The 21051-nt window shown below is 35.7% G+C and overlaps 1 protein-coding gene across 1 annotated transcript in view; it reads right to left on the bottom strand.

Annotated features, from left to right (window-relative positions):
• The window catches only part of LOC136350598 (tyrosine-protein kinase Dnt-like), a 65342-nt gene that overhangs the window by 18575 nt on the left and 25716 nt on the right, over window positions 1-21051 (bottom strand). The window contains exons 3-4 of the mRNA XM_066302485.1: window positions 2672-2784; window positions 2002-2129 (exon numbers count right to left, since the gene is read on the bottom strand). Coding sequence (XP_066158582.1) covers window positions 2002-2129; window positions 2672-2784 — 241 coding nt within the window. The remainder of the gene's footprint in view (window positions 1-2001; window positions 2130-2671; window positions 2785-21051) is intronic.

Here is a 21051-nt window from a genome sequence, read left to right as displayed (position 1 = left end):
ATGTTCCCGGTGAATTTCGTAGGTATATGGTGCGTGTATCAAAGTAGCGTAGCGAAATTTATTTTCGCTTGAAATGATTTGAATTTAATGACAAACGAGGCGAGCTTTTTCCACTTGATTGCTTGGAAAAAGCGTGTTTTCCCGTTTTGTATCCTTATTGTTTTTTAGGGCTCTGTGTATTAATATAATCCGTCAGAGTCTTTTATCACTTAAAGTCTTCTGCTTCTGACACGGGAAAGTGTGTGTCAGACCATTTTAAGTTGTGCTTAGATTTAAGAAGCCTTTATAATAGACGAATTTCGGGGCTCATCAGGCACATAAATGGCGTTAAATGATCCATACATATATAAACAATACCCCCTCACTTTCAGGCAAATTGCTACCCGTGTAGACCATTATTTTGTCCAATATGGTTAACGAGTTTTCTGGTATTATAATTGGGTCCCTCCAAGCCTAATTATTTCTTAATGACCGATATTTATTAGCTCGAGCCCAGTTGAAAAATCGTACTTTTACCACGCACAGAGCTGTCCCGAAATTACGCAATTTTCCAGTCCTTTGGCTACCCTCATCAATCGCCTTTGTGCCCAGCTGGAGACTGAAACTATCAAACACTGGGGAAGTCAACACCCTATCTCACTTCATTTCCGCAATATATAATTCTTTATTAAATAGGGAGCTGTGGTCGAGAATGGCCCCTAAATGGTGTCGTTTATATCTTTGGCGTCAAAACAAATCTAACATGACATCAACAAGTGTTTTTGCCCCAGCAGCGTGCGTGCGTGCAAATGTGAATGGAAAATCCCACCAAATAGCGAGCTTTGCAATAATTAGCGGAGAACGGGTTGAATAATAATTTCCAGTTAAATTTTCCAGACAAGTTAGAGCAAAATTAAGTAATAGTATCTACTTAGTTTGTTGTTTATCAGTAACTGCAATAGAATACTAAATAGAATTCCACTGCTGTTGCTGCCACTGAAATCGAGCTTCGTATGCAAAGAAAACACAGCCAGGGTATTATATTTTCATTTCCTGGATGTAGTATTCTATAAAATTATTTTATATGGAATAACATAAAATTCTTGATTCGCCGAAACATAAAACTAGCTTTATTGTTTTTCTAGTGTTATATTGCCAAGGGAATGGTTTACAGCAAAGTTTATACATCAAATATTTTATGTCATGTGACCAAAAAAAACTAACAATCCTATTATATTCGGCCGAATATTTTCATGCACAACGATTGGAAAACATTTTAAGACATCTGAAATTAAAGATCCAGCATTGGGCAAGCGCGCAAAATGTGTCTAATCAATGATCGGCGCACTTCCTGAAGAACTAACTCTTTAAATGAGCCTGCGGTGCATGCGAAGTGCAAATATCGACAATTTTAATTAAAATGAAGGCGGGTCTGTCTCTTTATAGTAAGACTCGATTAAATTCGTTCCACCGTACTCGTGTAATATGCATAACTTATAAAATAAAGGGAAATATTAGTTTAAATTGGGACAATGTAATAATATTTAAAGTTAAATACAAAACTGCAATGGAGTTTTTATAAATTATTATTTAGAACAACAAGTTAAATGGGAGAATTACTAAAATTATATAAATATGGCTATGAAGGCCTCTCGTTTTCACATCACATTTTATATCGTCTTACTATACAGGCTGTCCAAAAAATTGTGAAACCCTAAAATTATGTTTTTTTTAAGCTGGAATGTCCTCAATGTTATGACCCGCTTGTGTTTTATTTCTGATTCTATACAATTGTTATGAAAAACATTTATTTGCAACAGTTTAGAATCATAGAATAAACAAAAGAGTTTGCAGTTTCTCGTATTATTTTTGATAGGTCTTTCATAATATACGTTAAAAAATGTCTTAATGGCCTAAGAAGAGTTCTTCTTTATTTTAATATATGTGCATAATGTTTGTAGACTTGTATAAAAAAAGCAAATATATAAATAAAAGGCATTTAAAGAATGATTACCTCCTTACCTTTAAGACACACCTTGTTCCTCTTAAACTTCACAAATGTGGTATTAGTTTTTTCCCTCGTGCTTACCGACAGCTGTATCAAAATCGAGATTTCCGCATTTCTCACTCCTGTACAGTACATTGTTATACTGAAAAAAAAAAACATAAAATTTGTGGTAAAATCACAATTTACTGCGTTGCATTAAAAAAAGTATTAATGACCGGTTTTCTGTTCCGCAATAACAAGAAACTGAGCAGACCTTAAATCGGAAAGGAAATTATAAATCCTCTTGCGAAGAGGATTGGCCTCGTTGCTTGTTAAAAATTCGATTTCCTTAAAAAGCAATTTACTCAGTCAATATTTGCTTGTCGAGCCAACGTCGCAATCATTCCCAAACAGGAATGTTAAAAACTACCTTAAATTGGACAATTGGAGAAAATAACCCTACCGAGCTTACTGATTCATAAATAATTCACACCAAACTGATTGTTTTATAGCACTGTCCGAAAACACGTATTGTGTCAATAAATCAAATTGATGCCGCTCCATTATCATTACCAATAATACTGAAAGAACGTACAAAGGGCAATGACTGAGAAATTAATTCCCTAGCCCTGCAGTGTCAAATCGCCCGGAAAGAAATCAGCTTGAATTTCCCTATCAACAGACACAACGGTTAGAAATACAAACCTAAATGTCTGCACAGATGTTGGTATGAGGCCGCTTGATGAAATATTCATTTGGGGTGGCAGGAGGGTTCCCTTATTTCCAGGTCCATACTTTACGTCGAGTATGTAGGGTAACTGAAATATCAATACAAACTTGTTAATATTTGGAACTTGGGGAAATCTCGCTTAATATCGTATCAATTTACATAATATTGAATAAGGCCGTTATCACGTTGCTGGATTTCTGGGGAAGCTCGCGATATGGGGTCACAGAAATTTAATATTTGAAGATGTGGCACAATTTAAAGAAATATGACGCGCACTTCTTTTTCTTGCTGTTATGACATATTTTTACGATAAAATATTAAATAAAAGCTAACGACAAAATCAACTTAGTGTGTAAAATAATATTTACTTGCCCGTGAAAATCAACAGAATTTTGATGTCGCGGAGCACCTGCACAGGGCCGAATCAGACACGAAGCGAGTGAAGACCAGAAGAGAAGAAGACCCGTAAACCAGAATCAGAAGATCTCAGCTTTTATTACAAGTTAGGTTTTAAAACAATACACCAACTATGCTGCCTGGCTGCTTGAGAAACTTCTGCAAACTTTTTCTAAGTAACAGCTTGTTCTTTTCCTTAAATATTTTGGAAGTTTGCGAGTTCTGGCTGCCTGAATCGGTTTGCCACTTAATAATGGTTAAATGATTTCATTGCTTCAAAGTTCAAGAATTTATAAAGTTCCTCAATAAGTAGGAAAATGCTTTTGATGTTGGCACATCCTTAACGAAATTTATTTCAAAGCTGGGGCTACTTATTGTATGTAAATTGCATTAATACGGTTTCAAACAATGTCCCTAACGGATTTTAAGGGTAATATTTTAGGTACTTGAGAGGAGATGCAAGGCTTAGATTATACTTCAGTGCGGTTGCACTGAATATTTTTCTCGATTTTGAATAACCTGGCAAAACAATTCTGTAGAGTTCTGAAAAAATCTAGCCAATTTACTTACGGGAGTATGTGTTAACAACTCAATTGTAATGGCTGGGTCAATTTAGGTACGCCCCAGTGTACGTGGGAACACGCCTCAAGCGTGGGCACGGGGTTTTAAATCGGGCATGTTCCAGAGGTATAAAAAGGAGAAAAATTTTAATTAGGCCTGGGGGAATGTGTGCGAACGCAATTTAACTGTATTGACATAGTTGAAAATCATATCGTTTAAAGGTCGTTAATATTCCAGTCAAAGTACTTACGCCTGGGAAATAAGTGAGAATTATCGAATACCATCGTATTTAAGGGATTAAAACCGAGCATATTCTAAAACGGGGAACTCAATTTAATTACGACCTGAAGAGTATATCGCCTTGCGGAGTACGTGAGAATACCATTACACCCTGTTCACAGAGGCAAAAATCTGGATATTTTATAATTTTAAAATAGTGGAGTCATTTTAGTTATGCTCAAGGAGTACCAGGGAATAAAATCGCATTCACGGGATTGAAAATTGGGTGTTCAATAAAGGTCTAAAAATATCGAGTTAATTACGGCTCACGTGTACGTAGGATTAGGGTTCAGCTCTTGAAGGCGTCAAGAAGAAAATCGAAACAAGTGGTATGGAAATGACCAAGAAGCATCTCTTATGGCTTGATTTTTCTTGTAAGTGTATACAGTATGTTACGTGCACGAGTACTAAAATTAGAAAATTGTGCAATCAATTTAGTTACGTCCAGGGAGTACGTGGGAGCATGACTCAACCGTAATCTTGGGGTTAAATGCCGGGTGTTTCGTGAAATTTAATCTCGGGGATTGATAGCCAGGCATGTTCTAAAGTTCTACAAGAGTCAAGGAAGTTTAGTTACGCTCCGGGGAGTGTGGGGAAACGACATCACCGTATGCAAAGGGTTGAAAATCGGACACGTTTAAAAGTTTTTAAAAAAGTCGAGTCGATTTAGTTACTGACGAAGAGAACGGGACATTATAACTCAACGAAGTTAATGGGAATAGAGCTAAACAAGCACCCTAGAAATGATAAATAAACATGTATTATGGCGTTATTTGCATATATTGTATCTACTCGCATTTCAAACCCTACGTGTACGTATTTCAAGAAAAGCTATATCAAGGGATTTTAAGAAGAAAACTTCATATAAAAGAAGATGAGAGATTCTATAGAGTCCCCGATGCACGAAAACTCAGATTAATATCTAAAAAATTGGAAGAGCAGCCCAGCTTCCAAAATTAATTTTGTGAGCAATTGTCATCGGAACTTTAATGTTTTTACTTGTATTAATGTTTTTTTGCCAACTTGCCCAACTGCCTGGAGCTTACTATTACACCGAAATACAGCAGTACGCAGCTTAGCCCCGCTGCTACATATTTGCCTCTTCCACTGGTAAGCTCCCATAAATATATCAAAACGCTATTGTATGAGAATTAATCCGAGAATTTCCGGCGTAGTGGTTTAAGGGTAAGCCTGAACTATATTTTTAAAATAAGGTAAACATGAAATATTTCCCAAATTACATGTCTTATCTAACCGCATAAACTGCATTATTCAAGTCTGAATCACAAAGGAGAGGAAGCCTCTGCACTGCGTTGTTGGGCCTTGATTAATTTTCGTCGTGTCGGTAAAAGCAAAACCAGCCCGGTTTGTCTATAATCGGCTATAGACGAATGCAATATTCTAAGTCGTTAGATACCGGGGCCATGCAAGAATAAAACCTTCTTCATTGTCCAATGACTTTCTTCAGAGCAATAGAGAGAGAATTCCTGGGCTTCGAGCCAGGCAGAGGAAATCAATTCCACTGAATTAAGTTTTAAAATATAACATTAAACCACAAAACTTAATTTTCACCAGTCACAATCGGGGATTATTGGATTACACCTCGTAGCAAACACTTTATTTAAACAATCTGCTTGCTTGAAGCGTCGGATGTTTGCTGACGATCCCAAATTGGATTCGCATTGGAAAAGATCGAAATGCTTTTCAAGATGTACATTAAACACCCAGGAAATTACTGTTTGGATGAGATTGTAAAGTAAACTTAGTTTTTGCAGTTAAAGATCTGTGAAAGCGGGTTTATTAAATATGTCAAGTCGTCAAACTCGGAGCCAGTGATTCATGTAGTTTTTCAACGATCGATTTCGGATTAAGAGAAGGATGATATTTGCGCAATGTCACATGACTATGGCATAACTGATATGAAATAATTGTCATACTGGGAAATTTTTGAACGAATTACGATTGATTTATCTTTCGCCGCCGATATGCACCGCCAGCTGCAGCACCGGAAACATTACTTGGATGAAATAATTGAAAAATTAGAATTTATCAATGAGTCTTCTCTGCTTCGATTTCGGAGTCTTTTTGTCGATGGCAATTGCGCAAGTGCAAGACGATTGCCACGCTCAGTTACAGCAATGCGCCTCAATAAAATTAACTAGTCGAAGTTTTTACGACATTTGACGCAGGTACCAACTTGAATAAGACTCCTGACAAAAGTTTTGAGGGGGAGGTAGGAAATAAAAAATTATATAAAACGCACGTGCGAAACCTTGCGATGTATTTTAAGGTTATTAGAAGCTAAGGCCTGTTCGTGCTAAATAAAACTTTACAACTTCTGAAATAAAATTCGTCCATTCGAAGCTTAAATACAACAGGGACGCAGCACGTACCGACGAACGGTAAATGCACAATAATTGCTTCCCCCTATCGGTTTCCAACGAAAACGTAAATAAGAATTTGTACTTACTCAATAGTTACATTATGACAAAAATGAGAAATCGATATTCCTTATAATAGAGTTAAAAGGCAGTAGTACGGTCTATAAAAAGCACACGGTCCATAAAGAAAGGGAGAGAATTAAAAATGCAAAAGAGCTTTATGACCTTTTAGGGTTTAACCTCTTTGTAAGCATAATGTTATGGAACTATTGCTGGATCCTTTATGAAAAATTTAATATGCTACACAATAAATTTGTATTGCGGTGGTGACCAACTTGGATGACATGCGTCGAAATACACTCGTAACATTTCATGCATAAAACCAAAGGAATAAGAGTAAAACGTTTTGGTTACCTTTTTACATTTGAAAGGTTCAAAAGCTCTCCCGTGGCTGTATAAATTCGTTCCAGTCAGCTTTACAGCTTTGGTTTTAAAACACATATTTTTGCCTGAAGCATCCGCGATTTTGTTCAAATGCGTTTAAAAGAAATCATCGAACTCGCATGGGGCTTGATTCTGAAGTAAACGACTAAATCATTTTGGAGCATAATTCGCTTAAACCCAAATTGGATTTGCGCCTGTTATTGCTTACCCGAGGTTTGCCTCAATTTTCATTAATGCGTTAAAATAAACTAATCGGCTCGTTTGGAACGTGACTACCCTGTAGCAACCCATCCTAATCAATGGCAGCGTGGACTAATTAACGCAAATAAGCAAATGAGAATTAATTTTTGAGTTGGCAATCCCTCTCGCGTTTATACCTTTCCTAGGACCTAATCGAAGAATTTATGGTAATTAGAGACTCTCATCTGTTCCCTTTCTGTGGAAAATGGAAATTGCCAAAACATTCGAAATACAATGGAATTAAAATTAATTAGATACTTATTGTTTCGTATAATTTCGAGGCTTTGTGTTAAAAGAACAATGAGCAATTTATGATTTATAATTCAAACACTGTTCAGCTACGTGATGTTCTATGCATTCACATGCTTAAAACCTGATTTAAACATTCTAATTTATTTGTAATTAAAACCAGAATATTGTTAAAGAGTTCAACCTAAAAATTAATTTGAATGCGGCTTCATTAACACATGTTCATTGGCTACAATTTATTAAAAATCCTCTGAACTGCATATCAAAAGTAGTTTAGCAGCATATCCCTTTCGGCAGGGGAAATAAAAGTGTGGTCCTATTAAACCGTATTAAATATCCATCAATCGTTGAAAGTTAATTTTAAAACCTCGCCTGGTATTTCCATGGGAATATCTATCCCAGTTCGATGGTTATTTCAAAGCTTTTGAATATTTTAATAACGGGAATTTAATAAAATCTCTAATTTTTTAAACATTAATTTTCGGGGGGATCAAAATCGGGACATCTCTGGATTCTATTTAATATTCATGAGGTGCAATTCCAGACCAAATCTGCGGGATTTGCAAATATTTTAATACATTTTGATAGAAGGTAGGACCATGAATTTTATTTAGCACATAATATTCGAGGATATGACTCGCACTTTATGGTTAACAGTTTTTAGGCTCAAATAGCTGTTATTATATCACCTTAGTAATAGGGCCTTAAAATAAAATATAGCATAATTCGTTTTATGGTCATTCGCGACAGTTATATGTAGAAAACTTTATTCTTTCAATGTTGCAGAGCTAAAGATACGATCTATTTTATGAGGTAATTTTTCTTTATCCCGAGATTTTGAGCTGCTATCGGCTTAAAATCCACCTTAGCGACATCGTATTACCGATCGTATGTGTGAAATAAAAACGACATCAATTTTTCTCGAAGAAGCTCTGGCAACCATTGTGTAAGGCAGGATCCAAAGAGTGCAGGGAGTGGAGTGGTATTACTGTGTATAATTAACAAATTAAATTCCAGCCAGCACAGCTGCCCATAAAACATTAATGGTTGATAAATGTCAGTTTTATTGGCGGTAATACAGACCTAACCCATAGGGCATTAACGCATAAACGTGGAAATGTTGCAAGATTAAAATGTAATTAACCGATTTGAAACAAAAGTATCGGCGTATTCTTGAACTGTGAACAAATTGCGCTGGAAGTTCCATTCAATATCAAACAAATTATATCAAGTTCAACTTACTCCGTACGTAGAAACACCTTTCTTTATCTAAAGAGAACTACAGTTCTTATTGTGTTGTCAAAACATGAATGAAATAATATCAAACAGACATCGTAAAACTTCCAATAACTCAGGTTTTCTAGGCGGTGCAGTCGACTATTTCGATTTTCCTTTTTGCTATGAGCGAATCTCATTCAAAGAACAAATACAGAGTATGTTTCGTGGTTTCTTGCCTTTGCAGAGGAAGGTTTAAAGAGGTTCTAGTTTCAACTCTTCCGATCAAAGTTCCAAGGAGAGCAATTTCTTTCCGTTCGCAAAAACTGTGCAATTTGCAATTTTGTTGTGCATTGATCTCCCCATCGATCCAAATTTATTAAAATCATTATATGTGTCTTCGTGTTAGTTCGCAACTTCGAGATTATGAAATCAGCGGCTAAAAGCCTGTCCCAGTGTAATGAAAATGCAAAGGCATAATTTTTGGAGGTATTTTACCTCAGGAACTATTACCACAAAAACCATCGAGTATGCATTAAAACTTAGCACGCTGAAACACAATTTGGTTATGCATAAAATTTCACAAGGAAAGTTAGTCCAGACAGCTCGGTTAACTTTCTTAATAAATAATTTTAAATAACGTTTAACCCATCCCATATTTCTCGGGATTTCAGGGAAATTCGCAAAGAAGATTTTAACATCAGTTCTCGCGACTATAATGTTAGATTGATTTCAACCGTAGCTTGGTTGCGGAAGCAAGGGTTTTTTCTTCTTTCATTTTGACGAACGGAATTAATGGAAATTTACAGGCCATCGTATAGCTCCTTGAGAAAAATTTTAGAGTCGCCCAAATTAGATTTTACGACAGGGCTTTTCCTTTTTAATTATGAAAAAAGGAAACAGAACCTTGGAAGGAAACTCAACTAAATACGCCGGCAAGGAGAATAACCTACCTATGGTATATTGAATTTAAATTGCTTTCACCTTTAATTTTGCATTTTTGATTTCCCCACAGGTTTGAGTCCGATGTTTGTATGTGTTTGTAGTAGAATTGGACCGATCCGTTATTCAGGCTTTTCGGCCTTTCCGGGAGTTTATCTGCAGATTGTTCGCTGTCCCTCCGGTCATATCTATGCAATTTTTGAGGCAAATAAAAGAAACTTTTTAAAAACATCGGAAACAATCATGTCAAGCACATACTTGCTTAACTAACGCAAGAACAATTTATATTGTGCAACTACCCCACGGACCGAAAAATTAAAATGAGAGGACCTACTTTAATAATCCCTCTGGGGTAACAATATCACTGAAATCAGATAACACGACGATTCCCCTGCAAATGGGATTTGAAGACAAATCTCGACACTTCCAGTGACAAACTAACAAGTTTAATTGAATGCCAAACATTCCGGGATTTGAGAATAAATTCTACGATTGCCTGCTAGTTGTTACTCGAGTTGGGTCATTCCTTTATTCTTAAAGTTACCGTCCTTTATGAGAATTTTATTCTGATCCGTTTTTATGTCAACGTAAAGTCATTTAAATCACATTAACGACATAAAAAGCCATCAACAACAGTGAATTTCATAAAAAGAGCAGAAAGATGATTGTTTAGAAAGTTTCAAAAATTTATTAGAAACATGCGAAAACAAAAAAACGATTAAAAAAGTGCACTAAAGATGACTTTCGCGAGACACCTATGAAACTTTGAGGACTGCCGTATTACAGTTATAACTGATTTTCAATAGAGACTAGAACCCGCGTCTTCAGAGCCGATCAGGACGACCCACTAGAGCTGACCGAGAAATCCCCTCAGGTGGTCAGACCATCTATAATGAAAAAGACAATTCTATCTTTTCAATTGTACAAGTCATCTTGTGAGGATGGCCTGTTTCCTACACTCCCGCAGAAGAACGTGGAGGATCTCACGCCTTGACTGTCCAGATTTGAGAAATTGAGCGATCCAAAGTTATGAGGCAGAAATTGTCATAAAATTAGGGCTACGACAAGTCATAATGGTTTTGCTTTCTAGTTGGTCTAGTTGAAACAGGTTGTTGCCCTTTTTTACCGATTCTCGTGAATCGCCAAGTTTTCAAGTAAATGAGCTCTAAGCAACACGAAGCAGATTATAAAATGTCAAAAATTCCATCATCAGTTTCGGGCCTGAGTTAGAATTTATGTGAATGTTTAATAGATCATCCGCTTAAAATTGTCACGTATTCCAGAAATTCTCATATTCCAGTAGTAAGAGTAAGCTCCTTCATTGGATAAAGCTGAAGTAAAATATTCAACACTTTGCTTGAACTGTAACTCTAAATATGTTGGCCAAAAAAGAAACAAATTGTGCACGCGATGATTCAAAGAACATAATTATGATTCGAACAAGAAAACCAGTTGGGTAAGCCACAACTTTGAGGTCGGTCCTAATTTTGATGTGAAAAAATTTGATATTTTAGATGGTGAAATTAATCACAGAAAGCTTACCTACTGTTCGCTTTGCAAATTGTCTAGAATTATCTATACAGTGTGAGTCGGGAGGATCGTGCCAAACTTCAGGAGCGTGTTGTACATGAAAAATAAATGTAAAAAAACTCAAATGTTGTTATCCGATTTTCGTTTGTTTACAAATTATAGCGTAAATAAAATGTTTTAACTAGGATTCTATTTACCATAAACGTACCTTTCCTGGACGTTGGATTGGTCGTGGTGGCCCTATTAGTTGGCCTCCAAGGTCTCCAGACCTCACACCACTAGACTATTGTTTGTGGGGTTGGTTTAAAACTGAAGTGTACAGAGTAAAAGTGGACACTCAAGATGCACTAATTCAACGCATTAGAAATGCTGCAGCTGCTATTAAAGAAAGACATGAAACAATCAGGAGCGCAACAAATGCTCTTCATAGACGAAGCCGAAAATGTTTAGAGTTAATGGCAATATTTTTGAATATTTACTATGATTTCCAAACGTTAATTTATGGAATTTCTTATGAAATTTATAAATTTTTTTAATTTTATGTTTTAATTTTATTTACGCTATAACTTGTAAACAAACGAAAATCGAATAACAACATTTGAGTTTTTTTACATTTATTTTTCATGTACAACACGCTCCTGAAGTTCGGCACGATCCTCTCGACTGACCCTGTATAATAATCTAAAAATTTCTCGAGCAGTTTGGTTTCTTAACAATAAATCATTGGAGAGCGAGTTACATATTAATAGATAGCCGACGGACTAGATTTTCATAATAAAATAATTTTTTCCTATTGGATTGGGAGAAACAAAAATTTACTTTTGCATCAATTGCTGGTTAATAAGTCGTTTTAATCTGCACCCCACTTGGCAGAGAGATCAGTTAGTACTCTTAACCTTTGAACTCACGAATACGAGCAAGAAAAAACACAGTTGCAATTTTTTTTTTTTTTAAAGAAAACTTTACCTTCATTTCAGCGAACTATTCCAGAAGCGAACATATGCTTTCCGTTGTAATTCTCCCCCGAAACTTTAATTCTAAGTGCAATGCACCCGTGTCATACACAACATATTTGAATTGCGAAAACAAACTTGTGAGAGAGCGATATTGTTGCCCTAACTCATGTAACACGTCCCTCTATGCCCTTTGGGTAACACTGAGATACATGCGAAACTACAGAATTGATTTCGTGTTACTGGGACCTAGAGCTTAGATCAGGATTGCAATTACTAACATTGATGATTCTCACAGGTTGATAGCTATGCTCATCTGCATACATAGAGCTTTGTCTTACCCAGGACATACGATCTCGAAGCAATTTTAACCACGGATATAAATTCCCAAAGAAATAATAGCTATTGGTAACCTACCTATATGGAAAACGGTAAAATTACGGTTTTCATTTAGTTTTTACACCTAAGTGAGCACAAGCTTTCCCTCAGCGTCTAATTAGTAATCGCTGAAGTGCGTCTCTTTGAAAATTGCGAGACTCTAATTTTCCATTTCTCACCCCCTTTGGCGTCTCCTACGTCGATTTATATAAAATCATTTCCCCAACAAATTAATTTAATTTTTAAGTTCATTTTTCTTTTTTTCTAATTTTTAACATTTATAAGCTTTTGCGTACTTTCATATTTAAAGAGCTTTCGCTTATAACGGAAATAACGACCCCCTCGGGACTAAAGTTCTTCTTTAATATTTTTTAGTTAAATCCCTTGCAAACAACAACCAAATTTCAAGTGACTGACCTCAAATTGCTATTAAAAACTTCTTAAATTTGCTTTTAACAAAATTATTCGCACGTTAAGAACGATCACTAACAGAAATACAAAGGCGTTGTTTGAAGGCAACTAGCAAGAGATGCAGCTAAATAAGCATGCTGACTAAATAAAATTGAAGCTGCCCCTAAAGCCTGTAAACTTGAAGCTTATTTAATCTATGCAATTCTTAAATGAAAGTTCCTTAATTCCAGCGATGGGAGCTGTTACTTGAACGCAATGGGAGCTAATTTTGAGAAGAGCTTTTTTTCAAAATTATGCGTTTTCCAGGAGTCTCTTGGTGCAAATGTTGCTTATATGTATTATTAGAATGCGAAGATCTCCTTAAGGGTAATATGCACTGAAATGACGCACAATTTTAATTGTTATTAACATGATAGAGTGTAAAACATTGTTTTATATGTTGCGCTTTTCAAGTTAGGAAAATAAATCAAAATATAAAACAGCCAGTCATAGATTCACACCCGCAAATAAATTGGAATCCTAGTGCTATTGTAATTTATTAAATAACCGTTATAATTACTTGTTCAACTAGGCGCAAATCTATTATTTGTAAAACATGTTTATAAGCAAATGCGCACCCTGTCTAGTTCCGAATTTCCACTGAGTCAGCTAAAATAATCAATCCATTAACATGTTGGGAAAATTACAGAATGGCAAAAATTAATTTAGAGCTCTACTACTAAATTTGGCCAGGCAACCACATCTTCAAAAACTTTAACAAGAAGCCCTTTAATTAACAAGCGAGACTCCTCGCCTCGTACTATTCGAGGCTAAATCCTCCAAAAACGATATATTATCCATGTATCCAGGATCGCGCTGATGAAATCCCGATCCGGGCAGGTATTGAAATCGGAATTTGAGGAAACTATAATTTATTCTTGGGTTTCAGCTGCAAAGTTTATTGAAATCAATTCAACTTCTTTTATGGGAGTTTTAATTTCTTAGAATTAATTCCCACCCGTTGTTGGTAGAAACGCTGGGCGGAACGAGTGCGGCAAACTTAACAAGCAAACTTGCAAGATTTCATCCTGCACAGAAGAACATACTAAAATCTCTCGGAGAAATAAATAATTAAATAAAAAGGAAACCTAAATAATTCGTCGCGCGTAGGGACCTTCCTGCTCCTCAGATATGTTTTCATGTTCTGAGGACTCGAAAATTTCAAATAAAGCTCGAAGGGTAGACGAAACAAAGGTAAGTAAAGCGTAACGCAATATGACGGATGCTACTGAGCTTTAATTTGTCGCACACAGGAGCAAACTTTCTCGCTTAAATCGGCACCCGGAACGAGTGTCCAGGTTCCGGGCGACTCCTAAAAGGCTTCACTAAACTTTTGCACCTAGTGACTTGCCGCCAAGCTTTCATAAGCCTTAGCAAAAATATCAAAAAGCAAGGTGTCCGTTTGTTTAGATGCAGTATGTGCACTGGACAGCACTGGCAAAGCAAAATCCTTTGCTACTTGGTTAAAGAACTACGGGTACTTATAGCCCCAATCAAGGAAAACGCAAAGTACAGGTATGCCGGCAGGAATTACGGGTAGGAAACACACATGAGGACACAAAGAATAGGAACTGAACTTCTTTTGATAGAACGTTTGGATAACAAGGTAAATTGACAGACAAGGGAGCTAGAAGTGTGTCAAAACTTCTAAGGCAGAATTTCATGAAATAAAGAGGATGGATGGTTGTTAGTATGAGGACTTTTTAGTATCACATCCAAAAAGACCAGCATGGCGGCGTGGTGTGGTCAGGTGAGTAGGCAAGTCAGCTCCAGTTGTGGCATGTGGAACTCTCTGTTACTCAATTTTTACTCTAACCCAACTAATGATATTTGTAACGAAATCAGACATGTAATTCGGGAATTTCATTTGACAACTTTTATTATAAATAATTCGAAATATAAGAAGCTTCAATTGGGCTTCAGAATTGAAACTGAATGCACGGTTCGCCCCTCAGTTTCAACACAATAAAGCCACTATTTAATTCTTTCATAGTGTTTGTATAGCCGTTAGCTAATTTGAATAGTTCCACTCAACTGCATCTATTTATTACTTGATTGGATGCCAAGAAACTTTCTATTGAGTTAAAACTTTTATTTTTATCGCAATGCAATAAAATTCAATTTGTTTTTACTGTTGGGAACTATCCAAGACAGGAAACTGGACCGTTTTAAGTACATATCGGTTGCATGAGGCGTAATGGTGGTGCTGTTCCATTATGTATAATTACAACGATTACCCCAAAGAAACAGGACCTGGGGACTCTAGTTAAAGGCGGTTTCGGGTTCTAAGGAGCTACACAATACACGCCAACTAAGACGAGCAATATCTGCAGCTGAAAAACAGCTTTAAGACTAACTTTAATTATTAAAGAAAGAAAAAAGCCATTAAGGAATTTTCAATTATTTATGAACAATTGAGTCATTTTTACTAGTCGTACTCGGTACTCGTATGCTGAGGTTTAACTTTTTGCTGTTTGAAAATGTCCTTAGCAGCGCAACTTGGTTTTTATATATATCGAAGAGATATTAGACCATTGAAAGACATAACGGAGCGGTACGGAATTGAGTGATCAGTCGACGTTTACATAGGAAGTCGGTGCATAATAACCGTTTCGAATAGTCACTATTCCGTTTTATTATATTATGGAATATATAATGATTGCATTTTCTTAAATTAGAAGATTGTAATCATCTACCATGGACCAAATTCACGAATTGACTAAATGTTCCTTCGCTATTTCTGAGCTACTTATAATACCAATAGGAAAACATATGTAAGAAGAAGAAACAGTGTTCTTCTAGTGGCGCAAATAGATCGAGTGTAAACATGGCGTGATAGAAATCATATCTACGGGAATCTTCTTTCAGGGATATGAGGATGTATAGATGTCGATTCATGCAGGCACAACCCTAATTCAAACAGATTTGAACATGTGTTCCCTGAGGACCAAGATTTTATATCAATACCTTAATCACTAATTAAGCGGCAGAAAGAATCGATCGCAGGATTGATTGAGAATTATTTATTTCGAAAATAATAAAATAAGAGTTAATCGTTGTTTACTGTTCCAAGCATTTAAACCGCAGTGTTATTCTTTGCACGGATGATCGCACCTATAGGCGTTTTACCTGATCGATTATATTACATCAACGGTACCAGCTCACAACTCATTTACGTCATTTGACTGGTCCCTATAGAATCGATGTTTTAAATGATCCCAAAAGAGAAAGTCGCATGGATTCAAACCAGGCGATCCGGCTGGCTAATCTATTTCACCAGGCAAAAAATTGGCACTATTTTTTTTTTTAAGATAAAAAAATGGAATTTCCGGAATGCTGTTCACGTGCTTCGAAAAATATAATTTTATTGCTTTAAGTAAAATAAAAAAACCAAATTTTTTTCTCAATTTTTTTTTTATCTAACCGCAATACAATTTTATACGTCTGCATGCATAAGCAAGTGTAGATTTCACAAAACAATTCAAAAACGACATTTAAAAAACCAAAGTTAGCCTCCGTTGGAATGTTATTAGGGTACGAAAAAGTCCAATTTCATGAAAAGGCGACAGCGAATTAGCCATGTAACTTTTACTTGAAACACTTTTTACACATTTATTGCCATTGTTCCATATATACGACGAGCATCCCAGGAATTCGTGAAAAAATATTATGACATATGAATCAACGTCGAAAATGAACAAAACGAATTTAGATATCAACTGATTTGTCAATGCTTATCAATTCCGTAAGTTCATTGCTGCAGGCTGTGACATGCTAGGTGCTTTGCCGGAATATGCAGTTCGAACGTTAACATCCAATCATCCAATTTAGTTATTAATGATAAATTTTGATGGGAAATGGTTGCGATGGTAAATGCTCTACGTTTACAGTTCACCAATACTGAGTTATATTTTTATAAATAATTACGTGCTGTTATATCTTATTGTTGAATATACATGTCAGCCACAAAAGTGTTAGTTACATACATCCTATAAATTGTATGTAACTTATAAAGTAATTAATGTATTTTCTTTTGTTAATTATGTAACGATACTACTCTACTAACGGTGTATAAATATAACAAAAATTAATATTTATTTACATTCCAGTTTAAATAAAAAATATAAATCAGGAATTTCTGGTCCACAAAAGTCTACATACACTTTTATATAATTTATCTATTAGTTTGTATTTCATATTTGTTTATAATTAATATTTCGTTACTCTTCCATCTGAGTCAAGCACTGCTTCAAGACGTATTGGTGTTGATAGAACTAAATTTTCTATGACGTCAGAGGATATTTCTGGCCACGAAGTTTATAAAGCAGTTTTTAATGTTTCTTTGTTAGTTATTCTTAATCTTCTAACGTTTCTTTCTAATTCGTTCCATAGGTGTTCTATAGGATTCAAATCAGGCGTGTGATGAGGTGGTGCAGTTGTTTAGGTACATTATATAAGATCCATTCACAAACAATCCGAGATGTTGCTTGGGATCGTTGCCTTGCTGGAATACCCAACGATCGCCAGGCTCCACTTTATTAACTGATGGAATCAAATTATCTTGCAATGTTTTTAAATATTGTAGGTGCTTCGTGGTACTATCAATACAAACCAATTTTCCAATCGCCAGCTGCTGACATTGAACCCCAAACCACGACGTTACCCTCTCCATGTGTAACAGTTGACACTAAATTTTATGGTTTGAGCTCTTCATTCACCTTTTTCCATACTTTACCCTTTCCACTACACCCAAAAATATTAAATTTACTTTCCTGGGCAAATAGTATCGTTTACCAAAACTCAAAGTCTAAGTTTTTTTTTTTTAAGTTGTTAGCCAAATCTAGTCTTTTCTGTTTATTTGCTGCAGATACTAGTGGTTTTCTTCTAGGTGTCCTTCCATGATAGTTATTTGATCGCGATATACATTTTCCGGTTTCAGAAGTAACAGTTTTCCGGTATTACTTTCGATCTCTATAAAAAGTTATGGAACACTTGTTTTGGGTTATGAAAAAACTTTTTTTAAAAGCGATCGCACATCTCCTCCATTTAATTTTCCGAGACGGCCAGATCTTGCTTTATTGCTTGTATTTATTCGATTATTAGAGTTTTTAACGATTCCTTGAATTGTACTGCGAAGTAAACTTACGGTGGTTGCTTTCCCATTTTAAGACTTGTTCTGATTGCCAAGTTAAATTATTAAACTTCGAATCGCTGTTGGTGTTTCTATTCTCCCCTTAATTTTGTGTGTAAAATATTCAAACAAGTGGAAAACTAGAGAGTGTTGATCTCGTACTGCTTTAAAAAATAATATTATTTTCGGGGAAATTGATAATGAACCCGTAAAAAAAAAGCTAAGAAAATTGTTTTTAAGTACCTGTAATAAACTTTTGCGGGCCAGAAATTCAAGATTTTTATTTTGTATTTAAGCTGAAATGTAAATAAATTATAATTTTTGTTATATTGATCTATTGCTACTAAAGTAGAGTTGTTACATAATTACAAAGGAAAATACAATCATTATTTTATTAGTTAAATACAATTTACAGGGTGTACTTAGACCTTCGTGACTGACTGTATGTGTAAGATCGTTCACAGGTAAATGATGGGTTTCATTCATCCACTGTGGACTTAATTCATCGCAGCATTTTTCAAATCTCGATGATTTCCTAATGGCGATCGTTTTTCTCCGGCAATTTTTAAGTAAACTTACCAGAACTTCATATTTATATTTTTTTCCAGTGTAACTACTGTTTCGAAATAGTTGCAATAGATCATTATATTGAAATGCACTTTCGGTTCGAAGTGAAATTCATCAATATTTATCCGAAACCTGTGGAAATGCGCGATAAAACCAGCGGCCAATAAAATTGAATCGTTTTCCTTCCCGCTGAAGACAACTAGATGATTCACCAAATGGAATTCCTGATGAGAATTTCTCTTAATATATTGGCTACATGTATCTTTTATTATTTGCTAGATATTTATGAAACGTTTCAAGCGGGAACGATAAACGAAAATGGCTCCATCTTGCCGTTTTTTCCTCATGACTAAACTATGAGCAATTTTATAGACTGAAACGGCTGCCAAAACTAGAATTGTCGGCCTTTATTGTTATATTCGAGCATTAAAACCCTTCTGTATTGCCGTTTTCTATGCAAAGTGTAACTGAGCACGTAACAGAAGTGCTTTTAGCACTAAAGGAACTGCAATTCGTTTCGAAATCTACAATGAATATTATATGTCTCAATTTACGGCAATAGATCATCAATTCTCCTCCTTTGTTTGCGCGGAAAGGTACCTGCCAGGATAAGGAAGTGAAACCGAGAGGAATATCAGATTTGAGAGTTTTTGTTTACAAAAAATCTCCTAACTTTATTCATCGGCTTTCGATGTCTCGACACTCTATAAAGGCGAAGTTTTATCAAAATTTCACCCTTAAGTTAAGTTCAATAACCAGTCTTAAGTGGAAAGATATCTGGAAGCTTACATTTGAATGAAAATTGTGAAGCAGAACGGAACGGCTCGTTTTATTTACTCAGCGGGAAAGTTTTGTTTCTCTATTTTTCAATATTATTTTTGCTTCTGTCAATATTTGTAAGCGGACTAGGGACATATTGTGGAATTTAATTAAAAGTTTGATTAATATGGGGCTTCAAAATAGAGGCAATGTTTTATATTGTCGCGCGTTAATTGGATAGCGATGTTTTTCTGCCGTCTAATTACATACGCACATAATAGGCTTCGGATACGGCCCCCCACCTTCCACGTGAAAAACTACATTGCTCGTTATTATGAAAATGCAACCGCATCGAAAACTTTTAAATCAAAAGCGGCACATAATCTAGAAGTTTGGAAGTTACATCCTGTAATGGCGAAATCCAATTCAATCTTCGATGCAGAATCGCGTCAGAGATGCAGCTTTGAAATTTCATTTATTTTTTATAATGCAAGTGAACGAAGAAGTTATTAGATATTCAGGAATCATCTCACATCGGGCCCTGAAAATATTACATTTTATCAACGGAATTAGGTTTCTAACTTGCACAGCGCGACAGCGAATCGCATAATCTGAATCCTGCACCAGGAATCTGTTTAAAATTTGTAAAGGGATTCCATGCTGGTCTCCTCATGTTGGATGAAACTCTCATTCAATTCATTGTTATATTTGAAGGGTTCGTTTCTTGTTCAGAAACCCGATGGATGAATATTTAAAGACCTGTGTCGGCCTAATATCAGTTTAATTGCACTGGAATTAGCCTATTTTTTCAGCGACCTTTGCATGTGCCTTAAACATGGATGAAATAGTAATAGCTGTACCTTATTCAAACTAGCAGTCAGGTATTTCGTTTTATTGAAATAAGGTCCTAAATTTGCTCACAAAACGGGTGTGTATCACGATCTAAGACCTGGCAAATAATTTACTTTACTTCAAAGAGGTGGTGGTGCAAGCCCTTTGCCCCAACATGTAAAATATCGTCAAGTTCTTTCATTTTTAAAGTAGATCTTCACCGTGGGCATCCGGCCTTTTTCTGCGCGAACTGCTTCAATTGCACGTATTCCTTGACAATATTTTAAGTTCCTTTTTTAAAATTACCTCAACTTCCGGCATTTAAAATAAATTTTACAATGTAAAAATAGAAGTAGCATTTAGGGAAATATACCCCGAATCAAAATATATTGCCCTCTGATCCAATTAAAATTTATTTTTGCATAATTTGTCCGGCTTTAAGTTTTCTGCCACACTTCGGGATCTCCAAACTTTATTTACCCACTGCATGTCTTACCATTAAACTTACATCATTTGTAATGCAATTGCCTTAATCCCAAGATGGTGGTAGTCCTCAAATCCAATGCCCTGAAAGGGAAATTTGTGATCGAAATGCGCAATAAAGATTTGTATTCCAAAACGCATTTTACGAGGATAGCCCCAGAAGTGCCCGATCTAAGACTTAGAGAAAAAAAATTGGGGAAATATTACGTTATTTCTCAGCATAGTCTCCTTTGAAACTGAAACATTTTCCTGCGAGGTTTTATACCTTGTTTATATAATAGTAAGAAGCTTCGAATGTTTCAAAATTGCCAACGATCACGGAATCTACTTCTGCAATCTTGAAAATACCTTTGCAGCGTGCAATTTTTTCAAGTTTGGAAATAGAAAATAATCTGAGAGGGCTAAATCTGGCGAATGGGATGGACAAGAGAGAAGTTTGAAACCAAGTGGTCTTGTCAATTGCGATGACAGAAGTGCAGACTGATGCGTTGTGTTAATAAAATAAGATTTTCTTTTTTGCGAAATGCGGTCAGTTTTTCCTAATTTCTTCGTCGGAATGCTGAAAC

Source organism: Euwallacea fornicatus, chromosome 3, assembly GCF_040115645.1.
Source record: "Euwallacea fornicatus isolate EFF26 chromosome 3, ASM4011564v1, whole genome shotgun sequence".
NCBI lineage: Eukaryota > Metazoa > Arthropoda > Insecta > Coleoptera > Curculionidae > Euwallacea > Euwallacea fornicatus.
This window is presented reverse-complemented; position numbering and strand designations above follow the sequence as displayed.